The sequence below is a fragment of the Oryctolagus cuniculus genome, chromosome 16, assembly GCF_051225735.1.
Source record: "Oryctolagus cuniculus isolate XC-2025 breed Fujian yellow rabbit chromosome 16, ASM5122573v1, whole genome shotgun sequence".
Classification (NCBI taxonomy): domain Eukaryota; kingdom Metazoa; phylum Chordata; class Mammalia; order Lagomorpha; family Leporidae; genus Oryctolagus; species Oryctolagus cuniculus.
Window position 1 is genome coordinate 22,371,344 of NC_142882.1, and position 22,811 is coordinate 22,394,154.

The 22,811-nt window shown below is 53.8% G+C and overlaps 1 protein-coding gene across 1 annotated transcript; it reads left to right on the forward strand.

Annotated features, from left to right (window-relative positions):
* Nucleotides 1-539: 539 nt before the first annotated feature.
* Nucleotides 540-22,460, forward strand: ADGRE2 (adhesion G protein-coupled receptor E2). The gene is given in 20 exon segments (XM_051835707.3): nt 540-646; nt 1,246-1,296; nt 1,440-1,559; nt 7,971-8,126; nt 8,696-8,842; nt 9,153-9,299; nt 9,415-9,461; nt 9,564-9,641; nt 9,919-10,096; nt 13,860-13,967; nt 14,134-14,357; nt 14,537-14,707; nt 16,284-16,481; nt 17,355-17,593; nt 19,285-19,351; nt 20,287-20,384; nt 21,390-21,558; nt 21,653-21,735; nt 21,737-21,957; nt 22,288-22,460. Coding segments are annotated over 20 exon segments (2,706 nt in total). The 5' UTR covers nt 540-615.
* Nucleotides 22,461-22,811: the final 351 nt, after the last annotated feature.

Below are 22,811 nucleotides of genomic sequence, written 5' to 3' on the forward strand. Positions count from 1 at the left end.
CCACTGATTGGAGAAACACATTCCTGAATTTAAAAGATTGAAGAGTCAGGGCCAGCGCCATGGCTCACTTGGTTAATCCTCCGCCTGCGGTGCTGGCATCCCATATGGGCACCGAGTTCTAGTCCCGGTTGCTCTTCTTCCAGTCCAGCTCTCTGCTGTGGCCCGGGAAGGCAGTAGAGGATGGCCCAAGTGCTTGGGCACCTTCACCCGCATGGGAGACCAGGAGGAAGCACCTGGCTCCTGGCTTCAGATCAGCGCAGCGAGCCGGCCGTAGAGGCCATTTGGGGGGTGAACCAGCGAATGGAAGACCTTTCTCTCTCTCTCTCTCTCTCTCACTGTCTAACTCTACCTGTCAAAAAATAAATAAAAATAAAAGATTGAAGAGTCCACTCCAGTTTCTCAGCACAGTTGCTAGAAATAGGAAGCAAACTCTTTCAAACGTGAGTTCCTGCAGAGTTAACCATGGGACACCTTAGGGGAAGTAGTCATCTAGACCTGCGGTTTCCCAGATCAGCTCATCTTAAACACGAGTCACATTTTAAAGAGGACGCATTTTTAACTCACACGGACCGAGACCTACAGTCCTCCTTGCCTGGGCTCCCTGACTTCCACACCATGAGAATCAGCTGTCAGAGGCTGCTGCCAGGTAAGTGAGATAGTAATAATGACAGACAAGTAAATACATCTGCAGCTGTCTCTCTAGCTGGAGAATCTTGTCAGTCCTTGGGTTTCTGGCTTAGGTCCCCGCTGTCTCTGTAAGGGAGGGAGGAAAGGTATTTTCAGAATGTTCGCTCAAAAATGAGGAAGGAAAAAGTAGTTCCTACCACTTATGCCTTCTGGGAGGACCAGAAGTTTGTCACAGAGCCCAGCACGCAGCTGGTCTTAGTGTCTTTCAGAATTATTAGGGAATACACCGTTTTTTCAGGAGTATCCCCGGTTTGACTGGAACTTGCCTTGGGGCCATAGCTCTGGGCTGTCACTCAACAAGAAAGCAACTTCTAGGCAGGCTGTACCTACCCTCTCTTTGGTCTTGCCTGACTTCCCAGGTGTCCCCGATAGGTTGGATTAGAGAGAGGGGCTTCAGTCATCCACAGGGCCAGCTAGCACCCCCTAGATTCAAAGTGATGGTCATAATTTTCCCTTGAACCAGGAAAGGACTCACCCCCCCCATGTCTCAGATGCATCCTCCTTTAGCCTCCTGTCCTTGCTCCGGGTCCCCACTGACCCCTCCCTGTCTCCCTGCAGTGCTGGGTGTCCTGCTGACTCTGTCGGGAGCTGGAACCCAGAAATCCAAGGGTGAGTCTGCTGGGAGCGGCCAGAGCCTGGGGAGGGGCTCAGGAACCCCCTCTCTGCCCCCCTCAGCCTAGGAGGGTACAGGAGAGACTCAGGGTTGTCCTGTGCTCAGCCCCTGGCTCAGCCCTGGGCTTTTTCCCCAACAGCCTGCGCCCCATGGTGCCCTGCAAGGTCCACGTGTGTCAACGGCACGGCCTGTCGCTGCGATGCAGGGTTCACGTCCACATCGGGGGAGATCTTCACGGAGCGCACGGACATGTGCGAGGGTACGGAGGCTTGGGGGCAGTGCAAAGCATGTGATACTGTGGGACATCTCCAGGTGCCAGTGGGGGACATGGTTTGGTGTCTTGTACCTGGCCTTCAGATGATCATCAAAGAGAAGAAAAGGTATGAACGTGGAGAGCTAAGAAGTGAATAAACACAGCTTCCGGGAGAGAGAGGACCTGGGTCCCTGGAAGTCTGGAATCTGGGCCTCAGTTTACCCTCAGAACTGGGGAGGGAGATGCTGAGCTTCCTGCCCATTCCCCGCCCCACCTCAGCACTGTCTGCTGTGTCCCAATCTGGGGGCTCAGCCAGAGGATCAGCTGGGCCAGAACCATCTCACATTCTCCATCTCCTGTCTGCCAGGTCTGAGGTCCCCAGAGCCATTCCTGCTCAGGACGATGGTTAAACAGGCGTACGTGTACCTGTCCCACCTGCACACAGAGGCAAGGTGATGTGACAGCCAAGGGCATACCCCAGGGCAAGCTGCCTGGGCCCCCAGTCAGCTTTGCCATTGTTAGCTGCATGATAGTTGTCGCTCCCCGTCTTCATGGGGGAACGACACAGGACCCTGCGCTGTTCTTTCGTCTGCTCGGTCCTCCCCGGGTTTGCTGCCGGTTCCTCCCGGGTTGGCTACTATCCCTTCCACCTCCGTGGAAGGGCAGTTCCCCCTGGCCACATTCCCCACTTCCGCAGGGGAGCGGCACACCGCCGGCCGGCTCTTCTCGGGGGCTGCACGGGTGTTCCCTCAGCTAGATGTTCCCCTTAGATGTTCCTGGTGTATGCCGTCTCTCTCCTCCTTTATAGTCCTCCTCCGCCAATCCCAACTTGGCTGCCCACACGCCGAGTACGCTGCTCTCCAATCAGGAGCAAGTCCTACAGTTTATTGGTTGAACTGGAGGCAGCTGTGCGGAAGCTGTTTACTTCTCTCCCAGCGCCATATTGTGGGAGAGCAGATGCATAGAATAAGTCTTAATTCCAGTAACTCAGTCTAGTCCGGTTTGCTCCCCACAGATCCCCCTTTCTTTTTATTTTTTTGGCGTTGATACGTGCCTGTCTTCGGTGTCCCGCGGCACACACTCTGCTCTACTTGCTAGAGTTGCCACAGGTTCTTAAAAGTCCTATCAATCAGGCAAACCGAATCCGGGTCCTCTCTTCGCCATGTTGTGAGGAGGTTTTTAGGCGCTGATGCGTGCCTGTGTTCGGTGACCTGCGGCTCATACTCTGGTCGAGCCGCCTGCTGGCGCTTACCGCCTTAATCAGGCAGACCGAATCCAAGCCTCCTAATTGTTGTATTGTGGGGAGGCCTTACTGATGTTAATTCGTGCCTGTCTTCGGTGACCTGCGGCGCATAAGCTGCTAGCCGCCGCAGGTGCTCATCGCCTCACTTAATCAGGCAGACCGAATCCAAGCTCTTACATTGCAGTGTTGTAGGGAGGCCTTTCTATTTCTCTATTTCTCTATCTCCGGGCATTCCCATTTCTCTCATTTTACTTCTAAACTTTTGTTTCTCTTATCCCTGCGGCTTTCCGGTGCCCGCCCCGAGGCTGCTTCTCGGCACCCGCCCCGAGGCTGCTTCCCGGCTCTGAGCCGCTTCAGCCCGTGCCTCTCTCATCTGCGCGGCTTCCCGGCTTTGCGCGGCTTGGCTTCGCGCGCTCCGCGGTCTCCACGCCCTTCGCGTCTGCACCACGGCCTCGCGCCAGCCCCGTTCCCTATCTACTTGTGCCCCGCACGCTCTCTCTGCGCACGGCAGCCTCCGCGAGTCACACAGCGTAGCTTACGTGTCCGCCACTAGCATTCAATCTAAGTTCCCCGGGCTAGCCTGGCGAATTCAACCCAGCTTACGTCTCCGCCCCACGATCTGGCTTCCCGTCCTTTGCTCCCCGGGCTAATCAGACAGATCCCAACCAGGCTTACGTTTCAGCTTCTGGTTTCAACTTTTCGCCCCCTATTCCCGGGCTAACTTGAGAATCCCAAAGTGGCTTTCGTTTCAGCCTCGGCCTGCCCCCCGCGGCTTCAATTTCCCTAACACTTTTCTCTACCCGGTATGTTTCCCTAAGTTTTCTTCCAACAATATTCCTCCCTCATTTCTCCTGGCCTCTCCCCACAGTCCGCGTCCAAGTCTGTTTGTTCTAGCTTTCACTTTCGCTTTCGACCTTAGAGATTTCTCCCAGCTTCCCCCCGTAGTCCGTATCCGAGTCTATGCCTAGGCTTTCAATAGCTTCTTCCGGCACCCTTTTCGTCCGGCTTTTCCCTAGGCTGTTTGCTAGTCTCTCTCTCCAGTATTTTCCCAGTTCTTCCCGTTTCTTCCCTCCTAAGTTTCATCTCCGTCCTAAGTTTCCTATCCGTCCTAGGTTTCCTATCCGAGTCACGGCACCATTATGTCGCTCCCCGTCTTCATGGGGGAACGACACAGGACCCTGTACTGTTCTTTTGTCTGCTCGGCCCTCCCCGGGTTTGCTGCCGGTTCCTCCCGGGTTGGCTACTATCCCTTCCACCTCCGTGGAAGGGCAGTTCCCCCTGGCCACATTCCCCACTTCCGCAGGGGAGTGGCACACCGCCGGCCGGCTCTTCTCGGGGCTGCACGGGTGTTCCCTCAGCTAGATGTTCCCCTTAGATGTTCCTGGTGTATGCCGTCTCTCTCCTCCTTTATAGTCCTCCTCCGCCAATCCCAACTCGGCTGCCCACACGCCGAGTACGCTGCTCTCCTCCAATCAGGAGCAAGTCCTACAGTTTATTGGTTGAACTGGAGGCAGCTGTGCGGAAGCTGTTTACTTCTCTCCCAGCGCCATATTGTGGGAGAGCAGATGCATAGAATAAGTCTTAATTCCAGTAACTCAGTCTAGTCCGGTTTGCTCCCCACAATAGTGGCCAAACCGCTTCCTCTTTTTGAGTCCTGTTGTCAGCTATCTTGATATCTTCTGCTCCCATACCAGCAGTACCCTAGATTTCCCTCCCTCAAAGTCTTGTGGCTGGCATGGCTGATTTCTCAGGGAATCCAGAGAGACAGAGGCAGAAAGCCCGAGCCCACAATTCCGTGTCACGTGTGGAATCTTGGTGAAGGCAGCTGCAGAGATGTAGCTCATCTCATACCCAACTGTCCCCATCAACCTTGAGGACAGATCTCCTGCCAGTGCCACCAGCTGAGAACAGAACAGGGAAGCCTGCCCAGGTTGGGGGCTGGACATGAAGCCAGCAGTGATGTGCCCCTCCCCCCTCGTGTCCTTTCATGTGCCCACACATAGAGTCCAGGTCAGGTGCAGAGAAAGGAGCTGATTTGGGGAGCGAGGACCAGGTGCCTCTCTGACTCACTGTGACCCCATGAGTCCTTTGGAGCTCAAAGAATCTTTGGTCCCCTGATGCAACTTACTGAGCCAAACATCCTGTTCTTGTGTTTTGATACATTCTTGTGTTTCTGGTTCTTACCACACTTATTTTTACTTTTTTTCCATTGGAACACAGATGATCCCATACATGCACACAATGTATCATGATTAGATCAAGGCATTCGGCATTTCCTTATCCTCAAAAATTCATCATATCTTTGTGTTGTGAATCCTTAAATTCCTTCTTTCTAGTTCTTTATACGACATATAATAAGCTGTGAACAACAGCCACCCCACTGGGATGTAGGGCACTAGAACGTTTTGGTAGCTGTTACCTAACTTCCCTCTATCTCTCCTCCTCCCTTCCTTTCCAAGCCCCCATGTCCACCATTCTACTCTCTTCTATGAAATCAACTCTTCACTTCCACAGTTGAGTGACAACCTGCCCGATTTGTCTTTCTGTGTTGCCCAGTTCCATCCCAGTGGCTGCAAGTGGCAGGGTTCTATTCCTCTTACAGTTAAATAATGTTCCATTGTGTGTCCACATCACACTTATCCATTTATCCAGTCATCTGTCGATGGACACCTTGGTAGATTCCACACCTTGGCTAATTGTGAACGGTGTGGCAATAGACACAGGAGTTCAGATAGCTCTTTGATAGACTGATATCATTTCCTTGGCTATATACCCAGCAGTCGGACTGATGGATCACAGACTATCTATTGTTAGCTTTTGGAGGAACCTCCATATTGGATGTACAGAAATGCTGTTGTTTTCGGCCCACAGTGCCCAGGCTCAGATCTGAGAGTTCCTTGGGTACCCAAAGGGGATCTTTCTTATGTGAGTCTTTGCTCTTGTATTCAGAGAACAAGGGACTCTAAGAAGCCAGGAAACACCCCCATGATTTGGCTGTGGGGCCCCTTCTCAGCACTTCCTCCTTACCTATCTTTGATCAGCCCTGGTAAGGGACAACTTCCTCCAGAGGTGGACACAACCGCCTTGAAAATGCCTGTCCATGTCCACCCCACAGTCTGGGTTTGACGTTGGGAGCGAGGAAGCCTAGCAATGGGTGTGGGTGTCCTTGAGCTACTTAAAGAAAAGGGAGGTGGGAGAGACCACAGGCAGGGGTCTGTGCACTTGACTTTTTTTTATAAAGATTTTTATTTATTTATTTATTTATTTAAGAGGTAGAGTTACAGACAGTGAGAGGTAGAGACAGAGAGAAAGGCCTTCCTTCCACTGGTTCACTCCCCCAGATGGCCGCAACAGCCGGAGCTGCACCGATCCTAAGCCAGGAGCCAGGCGCCTCCTCCTGGTCTCCCACACAGGTACAGGGGCTCAAGCACCCAGGCCATCCTCCACCACTTTCCCAGGCCACAGTAGACAGCTGGATCAGAAGAGGAGCAGCCGGGACCAGAACCAGTGCCCATACGCGATGCCGGTGCTGCAGGTGGAGGATTAACCTACTGTACCACAGCGCCAGCCCCACACCTGACTTTTGTTGTTGCTTAGTGGTAGAGGTTTTTTTCCCATGTTGCGTTGACAAAATATGCATATTACACTTTTTACCAGTTTTACGATGTTTCAGTATACTAGGCCCATAACACTAAAGACAGTCACATTTTTCCTTGTTTATTTTGGTTATGACCCCCTAATCAGATCAGTGGTTTGCAAATAGTTCTCCCATTCTGTCAGTTGTCTCTTTACTCTCTTAATTCTTATGATTTGTTAATTAGAAAGGTAGAGTGATGGGGGGCGGGGAGAGACAGAGAGAGAAATAGAAATCTTCCATCTGCTGGTTCACTCCCCAAAGCCTACCCCATAGTCTAGGATGGGCCAGGCCAAAGAAGCCCAGAGCCTGGAACTCCAGCCCAGTCTCCCCTCTGGGTGGCAAGGACCCAAGGACTTGGGCCACTGTTCACTGTCTCCCAGATGCATTAGCAGGAAGCAGAGGAGCCAGGACTCAGACCAGCACTCTGAGATGAGACATGGGTGCTGTAAGTGGTGACTTGACCTGCTGAGCCACAACGCCTACGCCCTCTTCTCTCTCTTGACAGCTGCCTTCATTATACGGAAGCTTTTGAATTTGAAGCGATCCTGTGGGTCTGTTTTTGCTTTTGTCGCCTGTGCTTTTTGGGGTCTGGTCCAAAAGGCTCCTTGTGCAGACCAGTGTCATGAGAGTTCTCCCCCTGTGGTTTCCTCTCCGTTTCACAACTTCCTGTCTTACGCATCAAGTGCATGATCCATCTCAAGTTCACCTTTGCAGATGATGACTGAGCTGTCTTGTGTCATTCTTTTGCATATGTTTATCCAGTTTCCCCACACTTGAATTTTGTATTCACTTACATATTATTTATCTGAAAGATGGGGGCGGGGAGAGGGAGGGGAGGGGAAGGGAGAGAGGGAGAGGGAGGAGAGAGAGAGGGAGAGGGAGAAAGACAGGGAGAGGGAGGAGAGAGAGAGAGAGGTCTTCCATCCACTGGTTCACTCCCCAGATGGCCGTAATGGCCAGAGATGTGCCAATCCGAAGCCAGGAGCCAGAAGCTTCTTCTGGGTCTCCCACGCAGGTGCAGGGGCCCAAGGGCTTGGGCCATCTTCTACTGCTTTCCCAGGCCATAGCTGGGAAAGAGAGCTAGATTGGAAGTGGAGCAGCTGGGACTTAAATCGGCACCCATATGGGATGCCGGCACTGCAGGCAGCAGCTTTACCTGCTACGGCACAGCTCAGGCCCCTAGCTTTGTTCTTTATCTGACCACCTAGCTTCATCACTGGGTGTTAATGACAAAGGTCACCCTGGAAAGATCCCAGCCACCACTGCTTTGGCATCAAGGGTGGTCTTCAACTCCTCTCTCTCTCCCTGAATGGAGTCCCCTCTAAAGTCCCCAACAGTGCAAAGAGCCTGGTTCTGTGCCTCCCTCGATCCCTCAAGGCCTCCGTCTTCTGGCACAGTGCTCAGTGTGGGTACTCCCAAGCCCCGTGCAGCAGCAGAGACACCAAGAGTTACCTGAGAGCCCACAATTAGGAGACAGGGAGCTCTACTTCGAGAACAACACAGTGTTGGGAACAGACCCTGCCCTGTTCTGTTGCAGACATCAACGAGTGTGCCCCGCCCCGGTCCCTGTCCTGTGGGAAATTTGCCGATTGTCAGAACATGGACGGCAGCTACTACTGCACCTGCAACCCGGGATACAGGCTCATCTCCGGGGAGAAGGTGTTCAAGGATGAGAGCCAGAACACGTGTCAAGGTAAGCCCCCATCTCCATGCCCGTGAGGTTTGGGATCACCAGATCTGTTCTTACTGCACCCAGGAGGCTGGGTCATGGTTACAGGAGTGGTGTCGAGGTCTCAGACAGAGCTTGTCTCGCCAGTGCAGAGAGGGATTGAAGGCCCCGGACAGACACAGGGACCAGCTGCCCCGGTGCAAACCTGGCTTTGTCACCACTTGGTTGCATGATACAAGCATAAATGAGCCTCGGTTTACCCATCTGTGAAATGAAGATGAGAAGAATGGTGCCAACCTCTGGGGGGCCTTCTGGGGGGACCAGGAAGTTACAAACGCTCTTAACAGAGCCTGGTGCAAGATGTGTTTTAGTATTTAAAAAAAAATAATTACTATGTGATGCACCATTTTCAGGGCTGTCTCAGAAGGGTCGGAGCCCCGAGAACCAGGGGAGGCTGCCCTATAACTCATCGCCCACCCAGGCCACAGCCACGGGCACTGCACGCCGCCACTAGGTGGCAGCACCTGCAGCCACAGGGGCTCTGATACCTGGAGGAAACAGGGTGGGGACTGAGCCCTCCTTTCTGTCCCCAGACGTGAACGAATGCACCTCGGGACAAAACCCCTGCCACAGCTCCACCCACTGCATGAACAAAGCCGGCGGCTACCAGTGCCTCTGCCGCCCCGGCTGGAGGCCGATTCCCGGAGCCCCCAATGGCCCAAACAGCACCGTCTGCGAAGGTTTCGCCTCAGGCGCGGGCAGGACTCGGGGTCCCTGAGTGCAGGGGGCGCCCTGCCGGGCCAGGCACCAAGGCCACTGAGTCTGGACCTGAAAAGACCTGGGTGGGGGTGGGGTGACAGGGTCGGAGCCGGGGGAACCAGCGGAGGCTGCCCTGTAACTCATCGCCCACCCAGGCCACAGCCACGGGCACTGCACGCCGCCACTAGGTGGCAGCACCTGCAGCCACAGGGGTTCTGATGAAGCAGGGCGGGGGCGCTGGGCAGGCGGCGGGGGCTGGGGCCCGGCCTGAGCCCTCCTTTCTGTCCCCAGACGTGGACGAGTGCAGCTCCGGGCAGCATCAGTGTCACAACTCCACCGTGTGCGTCAACACCCAGGGGTCATATAAGTGCCGCTGCCGCCAAGGCTGGAAACCGATTGCCGGATCCCTCAACGGCCGCATCAACACCATCTGCGAAGGTACCTGAGCCTAGAACCCCACCCGCGCCCCAAACACGCACACACACACACACACACAGATGCACACACACACAGCCGGACGCATGCCTGATGCCTCCTGTCCTGCTCCCTGCAGAGATCCACCTGCCCACCTGGACTCCGCCCCACGGCATCCACAGCCAGGTGAGTGTCCCCAGCCGGCACCACCAAGCAGGAAGTCCCCTGGCACTGGGGTCCCCACCCTCCACCACGGCGTGGGCTGACCCCTGCTCTCCCCTCCCCCAGACTCTCTCCGGATTCCTTGACAAAGTCCAGGCTCTGAGCAGAGACTTCAAGCCAGCCTTGGCCAATGTCACCATCCAGGTAGGGGCCAGGGCTAGGGGAGGGATCCCCAGGGTCTGAGGCCCTGCCTCACCTGGAGCTGGCACAAGAGGACACCAGGACACACCCATCAGCTATGTGTCCTCTTGCTACTGGACCACGAGTCTGTCATCGTTGCTATCTCTGGAAGGTGTAGATTTCCAGCCACGGGGACACCCAGGGAAAACCCCGCCCATACTGCATGCATCCCCCAAATAGACCAATCCCTGGGGCAGCCCCTCGGCCTATGGCCACTGGCTCAGCGCCCTTCCCCATCCAGAACCTCATGCAAAGAGTGGATGAGCTGCTGGAGTCGCCGGGGGACCTGCAGACCCTGCCTCACTCCCAGCAGCACTGTGTGGCCACTCACCTGCTGGCTGACCTGGAGCAGACCCTGCAAAGCCTGGGCAAGAATCTGCCCCAAGGGCCATTCACCTCCAGTTACCCTGCAGGCACAGGTAGGTGCCGGGTCTCTGTCCCGTCCCTGTCTCCCTCCTCCTCCTCACAGTCCCCCTGGAGCTGAGTGACCACACTTGCACCTGTGACCCTCACAGATACTACACGTGAAAAGGAAATGCCCAAGAAACTCTAATCCATGCACATTTTCATTGTCATATCAATTATCACCAGGACAATGATGGCGAACTGAAAACAACATAAACAGTTTCAAAAGAAAACTATAGAGTTTAGGAGAATGTGAATATTTAAGAGTATTGGGTTAGCCGGCGCCGGGGCTCACTAGGCTAATCCTCCGCCTTGCGGCGCTGGCACACCAGGTTCTAGTCCCGGTCGGGGCGCCGGATTCTGTCCCGGTTGCCCCTCTTCCAGGCCAGCTCTCTGCTGTGGCCCGGGAGTGCAGTGGAGGATGGCCCGAGTACTTGGGCCCTGCACCCCATGGGAGACCAGGAGAAGCAGCGCGCCGGCCGTGGCGGCCATTGGAGGGTGAACCAACAACAAAGGAAGACCTTTCTCTCTGTCTCTCTCTCACGGTCCACTCTGCCTGTAAAAAAAAAAAAAAAAGATTATTGGGTAGTTAAGTATGATTTGTTGTACGGAGGTAAAATCCACATCTCATAAAATCCGCCAGTGCAATCACAGAATTGGACAGCAATATTTCTTATATATATTTATTTATTTGTTTACTTGAAAGATGGCATTAGAGAGAGAGAGAGAGAGAGAGAGAGAGAGAGATCTCTTCCATCTGCTACTTCATCCCCAAATGCTTGCAATAGCCAGTCCTGGGCCTGGAGCCAGGAGCTCCCATTCAGGCCTCCCACATGGGTGTCAGGAGCCAAAGCCATCATCCAGTGCCTTCCCAGGCACATTAACAGGAAGCTGGATCTGCATTGGAGTAGCCAGGATTCAAACTAGCACCCCAAGATGGGATGCTGACATTGCAAATAGCCACTTAACCCACAATGCCAGCCCAGGACAATATTTCTAATATTTTCATACCCCAAAGTGAACACTTTCTCTGTGAAACAATCATGCCCTATTCCTCCCTTTCCCCAGGCTCCATACCTCAGTTTCATGCAAATGGAATCAATTAATATGTAACCACCTAAATCTAACTGCTTTCACCCCATGGCTGTCTTTAAGGTTCACCCATGTATCATTATGCTATTGCTGGATGATATTCCACTGTGTGGGCTACACTGTGTACATTTAGCCATTCATCCATTGATGGGCATTTGGGTCATTTCCACCTTTTGGCTATTGTGAACAGAGCTGCAAGGTATGCTGATGCACAAGTCTTTGAAAAGGTGCTTTCATTTATTAGGGTACAGACTTAGAAGAACTGCTGGGTAATACGGTAACTCTGTGTTCAACCACCAACTGGTTTTTCCAAAGCAGCTGCACCAACTTATGTCCCCACTGGAAATGGATAGCAGTTATAACTCCCAGGTGCTCAACAACAAAAATGTGTCACCTGCCTGTTAATGGGTTTTATGGTGGCCTTTCTAACGCATGCGAGGTGAAATCTCATTGTGGTGATGGTTTGCATTTCCCAGTACCTGATGATGTTTGACATCTTTCAATACGCTTGTCTGCTATTTGCATATATTTTTGGAGGAATGTCTATTCATGTCCTTTGCTTGTTTTGGGTGGGTTGGGCTGTCTTTTGATTGCTGAGTTGCAAGAGTATTTGTGTACAGACTGACAGATGCATCATTGAGACACAATCTCTGATTCGGGAGACTCACAGACTTTTCACTTCCATGAACAGACGTTTTGTCTTGATGAAGTCCATTTTACCTCATTTTTCTTTTGTTGCATCTGCGTTTGCTGTCCTATTAAAGAATCCACTTCCATATCCGAGGCCAGGAAGGTTGAACCCTATGTTTTCTCCTAAGTGTTCTTGTTTCACTTCTCAAGTTACGGACCAAGATCAATTTTGAGTGCATTTTGGATTCAGTGTGAGGTAAGGGTCTGACTTCCTCCTTTTGCATGTCCTGGGACCATGTGCAGAAGAAACATTAAATAATCGAGGCACCTCTCAGTGAAAACCAATGGACTGCAAGCCATATAAGTTCATTTCTGGTCTCTGAATTCTGTTCGCTTAAATGTCTGTCCTTACGCCAGTACCATAATACTTTCACTATTGCTGGTATAGAGCATGTTCTGAAGTCAGAAAGGGTGAGTCCTCCAACTTTGTTCTTATTCTCCAGGGCTGTTTGCTGTATAAATTCCAATTCTAGCTTTTCTATTTTGGCAAAATAGAGATATTGGGATACTGATAAGGACTGCACTGAATCTGTGCATCGCTGCCATCCTAACAATATACAAGTTTCCAATCCATGAACATGGGCTGTCATTCCACTTAGTTAGGTATCCAATTTCTTTCCTAATGTTCTGCAGTTTTCTCTGTACAAGTCATGGACATCCTTGAATGTATTCCTAATATTTGGTTGAAAATGTTTACATCTATGTTCATGAGATATTGATCTATAGTTTTCCTAGGATGCTTTTATCAGACACAATTTTTATCAGAGTGATGTTCGCCTTATAGAATTATTTAGGTAACCTTCTCTTCTCATACGTTTCTTGGAGGAGTTCCCAAAAGACACATATTTGTTATTCCTTCAGTGGTCGATGGACTTCATCAGTGAAGCTACCTGGACTGGGATTTGTATTCTTGGAGATTTTTATTGCTGATTCAATCTCTTTACATGTAATAGAGATGTTCACATTTTTCTGTTTATTACTTAGTCCATTATGGGAGCTTGTATCTCTAGAAATGTGTCCTTTTGTTGAGGTGATCTAAGTTGTTAGCATATAATTGCTCATACTACTCTTTTTTTAAAAGATTTATTTATTTGCTTGAAATTCAGAGTTACACAGAGAGAAGGAGAGGTGGGGGGGTCTTCTATCTGCTGGTTCACTCCCCACATGGCTGCAATGGCTGCAGCTGGTCTGATCTGAAGCCAGGAGTTTCTTCCAGGTCTCCCATGTGGGTGCAGGGGCTCAAGGACTTGGGCCATTTTCCACTGCTTTCCCAGGCCACTGCAGAGAGCGGGATCAGAAGTGGAGCAGCCGGGACTTGAATCAGTGCCCATATGGAATGCTGCCACTGCAGGCAGCGGCATTACCCGCTGTGCCACAGTGCCTCATACTACTCTTTTTTTTCCCTTTTTTTTTATTTTTTGACAGGTAGAATGGACAGTGAGAGAGAGAGAGAGAGAGAGAGAGAGAGAGAGAGAGAGAAAGGTCTTCCTTTGCCGTTGGTTCACCCTCCAATGGCCGCCGCGGCCGGCGCGCTGCGGCCGACGCACCGCACTGATCCGATGGCAGGAGCCAGGTACTTATCCTGGTCTCCCATAGGGTGCAGGGCCCAAGCACCTGGGCCATCCTCCACTGCACTCCCGGGCCACAGCAGAGAGCTGGCCTGGAAGAGGGGCAACCAGGACAGAATCCGGCGCCCCAACCAGAACTAGAACCCGGTGTGCTGGCGCTGCAGGCGGAGGATTAGCCTACTGAGCCGCGGCGCCAGCCCCCTCATACTACTCCTATAACGCTTTATAATACATATTTCAAAAGTCCATGAAAATGTCTGTTGTGCAAAAAAGTGCATGCATGTCTTTCAGGGTTTTTTTCCACAAAATAAACATCTTTCACTTCCATTTTCCATGAACTCACATGCAAGAAGTAATGATGTTTTATCCACCACAGCGGGGGCAGCTCCTAGCCTAACTGCCCTTGTGTGACTCTCACAACTCACAGAACTGTCCCTGGAGGTGCAGGAGCAAGGAGTCAGGAATGTCACCTTGAGTCAGAGCCAGGCAAAGATGCAGCTGGACTGGAAGCCTGCCTGGGAGTCTGGTGACACAGGTAATGGCTGAGATGGGGACAAAGCCACGAGGGCCTCGTGTGAGACGGGTGCCCAAGAACGCGAAGACGAAAGGGAGGTGTGGGGTCAGGGCCATGAGAGGAGGGGTTGTCCAGGGAGAAAGTACCCTTGTGTGACCCCGGGATCCAACCTGGGCTGGTCCTGCAGGCCCCTCTGTGGTGGGCCTGGTCTCCACTCCAGGGATGGCCAAGCTGATGGCTGAGGCCCCTCTGGACCTGGACCACGAGAAGGGAGCAGCTCCGTATGAGACGCACGAGGGCTTCCTGCAGGCGTGGCCCCCTGTGCTGCTCTCAGACGTCGTCTCGGCCTTTGTGAGCAGCAGAAACACCGAGAACCTTGGCTCCACCGTAGCCTTAACCTTCTCCCACCGTGTGAGTGCCAGTGGGGCGGGGCTGCGGCTGTGGATGGAGCCCGGGGGAGCCCTCCTGGCTGGAGGGACTCCCACTCACCCCACCCTCCCCCAGGAAAGTCAGCCCTTCCAAAGCCAGCTTTGGGTTAGCCTCTCTGGGCATCAGAACCAGCAGCTCACACCTGGGGCCTGTGCCTACAGCCGGTGATCCAGGAGCCACGGCTCTGTGTCTTCTGGGAGCAGAGTCACAGTGGATGCGGCCACTGGGCCAGCGCGGGCTGCCGGACAGAGAGCAGTAGAGGCGACAGCACCACCTGCCGCTGTTCCCACCTCAGCAGCTTTGCCGTCCTCATGGGATACGATGGTGCGCAGGTGAGAGCCCCGAGCCCTTTGACTTCCTTGGTGAAGTCGATCCGTATCCCAGGACAAACGGGCTGCTGTGATTCAGATCTGTTTGGGTGCTGATTTTCACCCCAGGGACTGTGTGTTAGAGGTTTTGTTCCCAGAGTCTTCTATTACTGGTACTAAGAGGGTGGGGATAAATCTGGCTGTAGTGTCTGGAGGCGGGGACTTTGAGAAGGATGGGATTGCATTGCACTGCATTGCATTGGGCCGCGAGCGTGGAGCCCCGTGGTTGGAGACAGAGACACAGATGCCTTGTGTCTTGCCTCTGTGCCACCTCAGGACATCACCAGCAAGAACACTCTCATCAGGGGCCCTGTAGGGTCACCTGATCTTGGGCTTCAACTTCCCCAACCTTGAGCTAAAAATAAGCCCTTTTCTCTTGATAAAGTTAGCTTTTCCTGGGTATCTTGCTGCAGGAACAAACACCTCACTGATACACTGCTCATCTTCCTTTTTTTAAAGATTTATTTATTTGAAAGTCAGAGATACACAGAGAGGACAGGCAGAGAGAGAAAGAGAGAGAGAGAGAGAGAGAGAGAGAGAGAGAGAGAGAGAGAGTTCTTCCATCCTCTGGTTCACTCCCCAGATGGTCGTAACGGCCAGAGCTGTGCCAATCCAAAGCCAGGAGCCAGGAGCTTCTTCCAGGTCTCCCACATGGGTGCAGGGACCCAAGAACTTGGACCATCATCCACTGCCTTCCCAGGCTCATTAGCAGGGAGCTGGATCAGAAGCGGAGCATCTAGGATTCAAACCAGCGCCCACACGGGAGATGCCCGCGAGGCAGGCAGCACCTTAGCTCACTGGGCCACAATACTGGCCCCTCTGTGTACCTCCTGGAGACCCTTCTCACAAGCATACAAGTTATGAATGACATAAAATAATAAAACTGGTCCCTAGGGAAACCAGGAAGGGGGAGGAAGCTAGAGTAATGAAGTTTAAAAATTAGAAAGTAAGAAATTTTGTTGGGACACATAGAGGACTTTCTCCCAACACAAACATAGCATTTTTCATCATCCAGTCAGTACAGTGGGAGCAGTAGTGCTCAGTGCTGGCTGGAGAATAGGTACCTGACTATGAGATTTTACATTAGAAATATCATATTGGCAGGGCCAGTGCTGTGATGTAGTGGGTAAAGCTGCCGCCTGAAGCGCCGGCATCCCATGTGGGTGCTGGTTCAAGTCCCGGCTGCTCCACTTCCAATCCAGCTCTTTGCTGTGGCCTGGGAAAGCAGTAGAAGATGGCCCAAGTCCTTGGCCCCTGCACCCACGTGGGAGACCTGGAATAAGCTCCTGGCTCCTGGCTTCGGATTGGTGCAACTCCGGCCATTGCAGCCATCTGGGGAGGAAACCAGCAGAGGGAAGAACTCTCTCTCCCTCTCTCTCTCAAATAAACATACATAAAATAACATTTGAGAATTATGAACCTAGAGCAACTTAAGCATCAACGTTGTGACTTTACCCAGCTCCTCCAATCCTGAATTTGCTAAGTAAAACAGGAAAGAAAAAAAGAAAATAACCATAAGTCTTCCCTCTCCGGGCTGCAGGCGCGGGACCCTGTGCTACGCAGCGTCACGCGTGTGGGGCTGGCCCTGTCCCTCCTCTGCCTCCTGCTGGCAGCCCTCACCTTCCTGCTGTGCAGAACCATCCAGAACACCAGCACCTCCCTGCACCTGCACCTGTCGCTCTGCCTCTTCCTGGCCCACCTCCTCTTCCTCACCGGGATCGATCAAACCCAGCCCAAGGTACTGACGGTGCCCCCACCCCCCAGGGACCCCCTGCCCTGCTTCCCAGGAGCAGTGCGGCCCCGAACACCTTGGCAAAAACGGCCTTGGCAGCAGGAGGAAGAAGCCTCCACCACACACGAGTGCAGTCCCCGGCCACCGAACACAGGGCCCGGGGTCTGAGACGTGGCTGTGAACATCAGGCCGTGCACTTCCACGGACCTAGGTGATACGGGAGCGTCGCTCTGTGTGGCCTCTTAACGCAGCCAAGACGCTAGGTAAGCATAAGACACGAGACGCTGGCGGCCGCTGCTGATGGAACATGGCAAACACTTTAGGAGTAGTACACGCCAACAGGAGGACAAAAAGTACCCTATACTGAATACATAACCAGTAGTTACCAACTGTCGTGCACTATACACGATTATACGCGCTATGCTTTCTAAAAGGGTGATTTATTATTTTATTTGAAAGAGTTATAGAGAGAGAGGAGGAGAGAGACACAGACAGTGATCTTCCACCCACTCGTTTACTCCTCAAATGGCCACCATGGCCAAGGCTGGTCTAGGTTGAACCCAGGAGCCAGGGACCTCCCCACCCAGCCCTGGGTCTCCTATGTGGGTGCAGGGGCCCAAGCTCTTGGGCCATCTTCTGCCGCTTGCCCAGTGCATTAGTGGGGAGCTGGATCAGAGCAGAGCTCCAAGACTTGAACCCCAATACGGATGCCAATGTCACAAGCCACAGCCTAACCCACTGCAATATTTTCTAACAAGTTATCTATTTTAAAAAAGGAAAAAGTCATTAGGTGGCACACACAGTGTATCAGAGTCCTCCCTGCGCCATGCCGCGCCCTGAGTGCTGAGTGGAGTGACTCCTCCCTCCTCCCCCACCCAGGTGCTGTGTGCCACCATCGCCGGGGCCCTCCACTATCTCTACCTGGCTTCGTTCACCTGGATGCTGCTGGAGGGCCTGCACCTGCTCCTCACTGCCCGGAACCTCACGGTGCTCAACTACTCCAGGGGCGGCAGCAGACTCACCAAGCAGCTCCTGCTCCCGGTGGGCTACGGAGTGCCGGCTGTCATGGTGGCCGTCTCGGCAGTGGCCAGGCCTCAGCTGTATGGAACACCTGCCCGGTACATGCAAACCCCCGCCCTCGTGGACTCCCCCAGCACAGACACGGCCATGGCCACGGCCAGAGCAGCATCGCGAGGACTGTGGCGTCCTGGGACACTGCGCTGAGCCGCTGCTTGCGGTTGCCCGCAGCTCCCAGCAGAGGGCCAGCCAAGCCCTGAGTGCTCCACTTCCAGCTGATAACGCAGCTCCCTGATAACGCGTCTGGGAGGCAGCAGGTGATGGCCCAGGCCCTTGGGCCCCTGCCACCCACGTGGGAGACCCGGATGGAGCTCCCGGCTCCTGGTTTTCACTTGGTCCAGCCCTGGTTATTGCAATCAGTTGGGGAGTGAACCAGCAGATGGAAGATCTCTCTCTCTCTGCCTCTGCCTTTCAAATTAATAAATAAATCTTTTTTTTTTTTTTTTTTTTTTTTTGGCCAGGAAGAGTTAGTGAGAGAGACAGAGAGAGAGAGTTCTAGACAGTGAGAGACAGAGGCAGAGAGAAAGGTCTTCTTCCCATTGGTTCACTCCCCTAATGGCCGCTACAACCCACGCTGTGCTGATCAGAAGCCAGGAGCCGGGTGCTTCTCATGGTCTCCCATGAGGGTGCAGGGACTCAAGCACTTGGCCCATCCTCCACTGCCTTCCCAGGCCACAGCAGAGAGCTGGACTGGAAGAGGAGCAGCCGGAACTAGTACCCGGCGCTCCAACCGAGACTAGAACCCAGGGTGCCGGCGCCACAGGCAGAGGATTAGCCTAGTGAGCCACGGGGCGCTGGCCAATAAATATTTAAAAAGAAAAAAACCCTTGGGGCATCTTTCTGGTGGAGAGTGCAGGGCAGTGCCTTCAAATCTTCACCCCGGAAGCCGCAAATGTGAAGTTAAAAGAGGGCTGCATTTTTTTAAAGATTCCTTTACTTGAAAGGGTGACAGAGAGAGAGGGAGAGACAGAGAGAAATCCCCCATCCCATCGCTGCTGCACTCCCCAGATGGCTGCAGCAGGAGGCCGCAGTCCCCTCTGGGTCCCCTCTGTGAGTGGCAAGGACCCAGCTGGTTGAGCCATCGCTGCAGCCTCCTGGAGTGTCAGCGGGCAGCACTCAGACCCAAGCACCCCCGATCCAGGCAGCGACTTAGCCCCGGCACCAACGCCCACCCCTGCTGGGCCTTTCTAACAACTCTGTGTGAAGTCAGAGAGTTCACTCCACTGAAGATGGCATTTTGACTGAAGGGTCCTGGGTGGGCAAATCCATGGAGAGAGAAAGCAAGCAGATTCCGAGGGAGTGGGGGCCAGAGCCGGGGGTGGGGAAGCGGGAAGGGGTTCAAAGCTTCTCTTGGGGGGGCGTTGGAAGGGGGGAGGGTTGCACACCTCTTTACACTGAAATGTACACCATGGCTGCGTTTCACGGGGTGTGAAATTACTCAACACAGCCCAGTAAATCCGTGGGGGGGGGGGGGATTTAATTCCAGGAGGTGAGAGTCAGAAAAAAAAAAAAAAAAGAGCGACATTGAGTGATGCAAGAGAAACCCTTCACGCCCCAGCAGAGCCCTGGGCGCTCTGGTTTCACCCCTGCTGCGGGCTGTGAACTTCAGTACCGGCCCCCTCCCCCTTCCCGTCATCTCGCGGGGAAATAGAAGGGACTTGTGGCGGCCGACTTGCACAGCTGCTCTCTATCTGCGAGAAACAGCGCCTCTCTTACCCCCCCTCTGTCTCAGCTGCTGGCTGAACTCAGAAAAGGGATTTCTGTGGGGCTTCCTTGGCCCTGTCTGTGCCTTGTTCTTGGTGAGTGACGTCGTCGGCCCAGCAGTCACTGGAGGTGCAAGATGGTGTTGGGGGTGGGGGTGCTCCCGGGTGGTCGTGGGCTGGGTTTTCTGCTCTCTCAGCTTGTATGTGTTTGCTTGTTTGTTTATTTCTATTTATTGGAAAGGCAAAGGGAGACAGAGTCAGAAAGAGAGCACCCATTCACTGGTTTGCTTCCCCAAATTCCCACAACATGTAGGTCTGGGCCAGGCCAAAGCCAGGAACCAGAAACTCCATCCGGGTCTCCCCCAAGGGCTTGGGCCACCACCAGCTACCTCCCAGGCGCATTGTCAGGAAGCTGGAGGCAGGAGCTGAGCTGGGACTCGAACCCAGGCCCTCCTATAAAGCTTGAAACTGCCTGGCTCCCAAGCGGCGCCTCAACCACGGCCCGCCTGCACCTTGTGGTGGGTTTTCTGAAAGCACTCCTAAATTCTCATATGCTAATGCTGTCAGCAATACTGAAACTACACTGTGGCACAGCGAGTAAAGCCTCCGCCTGCCGTGCCAGCCTCCCATACAGGCGCCAGTTCGAGTCCCGGCTGCTCCACTTCTGATCCAGCTCTCTGCTGTGGCCTGGGAAAACAGCGGAAGATGGCCCAAGTGCTTGGGTCCCCGCCCCCATGTGGGAGACCCGGATGGAGCTCCTGGCTCCTGGCTTCGGATTGGCCCAGCTCCTGCCGTTGCGTCCATCTGGGGAGTGAACCAGTGGATGGAAGACCTCTCTCTCTCTCTCTCTCTCTCTCTCTCTCTCTCTCTCTCTCTGCCTCTCCTTCTCTCTGTGTAACTCTGCCTTTCCAATAAATAAATAAATCTTTAAAAAAAAAAAACTACTGCAGTGGACAATGTCGGGCAGGCTGGGGAGGAACAGAGAACAGGTATAAGATTTCACTCAACAAACCTGCCGTGGTTTCTTGAAGATCAATTTAGCTTTTTTCCTGATGACCCTCTGGATTCTGCAAAGCAAGCTCTCCTCCCTCAGCAGAGACGTGTCTACCTTCCAGCACCAGAACACACGGTGAGATGGGCAAGAGGCCACAGTTCCAGGACATGGCCATGGGGGCTTCACGGAGCTGGTGGGGGCTGGCGCGGTGGCACGGGGGGGGGGGCAAGCCACCGCCGGCGACCCCAGCGTCCCGCCTGCAGCACTGTTGGAGTCCTGGCTGCTCTGTGTCTGAGCCAGCTCCCTGCTAATGCATCTGAGAAAGCAGCAGGTGATGGCTCAAGTGCTTGGGTCCCTGCACCTTCGTGGGAGACCCGGATGGAGCTCCTGGCTCCTGGCTTCAGCCTGGCCCAGCCCTAGCTGTTGTGGCCATGTGGGGAATGAACCAGCAGATGGAAGACCTCTCTCTCTGTACTCTGCCTTTCAAATAAAATAAAATAAAAACATAAGGTGATTTAGGTGAAAAAAAATTTAAATCCATGCCTAATATTTTCATAATATGTATTTTTCATGAGCTTTCTCCTGAAAAATGCAACCAAAACAAACTTATTTTAACCCCATTTTTTTAAGATTTTTATTTATTTATCTGAAAGAGTATGGAGACAGAGGGAGCAAGAGAAAAAGGGAGGGAGGGAAGAAGAGGGGGGAAGAGAGAGAGAGAGAGAAATCGTCCATCCGCTGGTTCACTCCTCAAATGGCCACAACAGTCAGGGCTGGACCAGGCCAAAAACAGGAGCTTGAACCTTCATCCAGGTCTCCCACATCGGTGCAGGGACCCAAGCCCTTGGACCATCTGCCGCTGCTCTCCCAGGCGCATTAGCAGGGATCTGGATGGGAAGTGGAGGAGCCGGGACCGGAACCAGCGCTCCTACGGGATGCTGGTGTCGCAGGTGGTAGCTTAGCCCGCTGTGCCACAGCACTGGCCCCCGGGTTGGCACACGCTCCACGCGTCCTCACTGACGGTGAACATCTAAGCGGGTCACAGCTGAGCCTGGCAATCCCCTCTGCAGGGCTACACACCACCCCCCCGGGGTGGAGATGAGAACGGTCTCGATTTTGTCACTTGCTCTGCCCACCCAGGACGCTGACATTCAAAGCCATGGCTCAGCTCGTCATCCTGGGCTGCACGTGGGGCCTGGGCTTCCTGCAGGTGGGGCCGGCGGCCCGTGTCATGGCCTATCTCTTCACCGGCATCAACACCCTGCAGGGCGTCTTCATCTTCCTGGTCTACTGCATCCTGAGCCAGCCAGTGAGCCCCACCCCGCCCCGCCCCTGCCCAGGACCCTCCACGGCCTCGCTGCCCTCAGGGAGCCCACTCGGGGCTTTGCGCTTCGCCTCTGCAGGTCCGGGAGCAGTACAGGACCTGGATGGAAAGGATGAGGGCATCCAGAGGCGAGTCTGAGACGTACGTGCTGTCCAGCCGGGGTGTCTGACACCTCCAGCCCCAGCACGGTGAGGTCACGCGTGGCTCCCGACACCTGCCATCCCACGCCCACCACACTGCACAGCCCGGGTACATGCGGAGCTTCCAAAGAGTTTGTGGGGAAAAAAATGGAATTTAATGTCATGGTGCAGTGGGTTAATCCTCCACCTGCAGTGCCGGCATCCCATGTGGGCACTGGTTCTAGTCCCGGCTGCTCCTCTTCCAGTCCAGCTCTCTGCTGTGGCCTGGGAAAGCAGTGGAGGATGGCCCAAATGTTTGGGTCCCTGCTACTCGTGGGAGACCAAAAGGAGGCACCTGGCCCCTGGCTTCGGATCAACACAGCTACAGCCATTGTGGCCATCTGGAGAGTGAACCAACAGAAAGAAGACCTGTCTCTCTCTCTCACTCTCTCTCTCTCTCTCTCTCTCACTGTGACTCTGCCTCTCAAATAAATAAATAAAATCTTAAAAAAAATGAGCTTTATTCTCAGTGCAAAAAACAGTTGTTTTTTGGAAATCCACAAGTCACTTTTCTCATAACATACATTTTCCACAGACTTTTTGCAGAAGGGCAAGTGGTGCCTTAAGAGGGTGCTCATCTGTGTCACTCTAGACTCATTAACCGTCAGCAAGGGGCTCCGTTCAACCCCCGCCCTTGCTCCGACATGGGGAGCCTTTTACCGGACGCTCACTGAGATGACCAGCGCGGTTAAGCAGGAGTCTATCTGAAGCAGGGGCGCACGGTCTACACAGAAACACCCATCCCGGGGTGGCTGCTGGGTGTGCACATGAGACACCGCATCCCATGTGCAAGTCGCTGGCTTTGACTTCAGTGCGGGCTCTGCTCCCAGCCCAGCTTCCTGCTGCTGTGCCCCCTGACCCCCATGGCTGCACACCTGCCGCCCACGGCGTGGCAAGGCCTGGACCGGGCTCCTGGCTCCTGGCTTTGGCCTCCTCCCTCTTCCTCTCCCTCTCCCCCTCTCCCCCCTCTCTCCCTCTCCCTCTCTCCCTCTCCCTCTCCCCCTCTCCCTTCCCCTCCCCCCTCTCCCTCTCTCTTCCTCTCCCTCTCCCTCTCCCTCC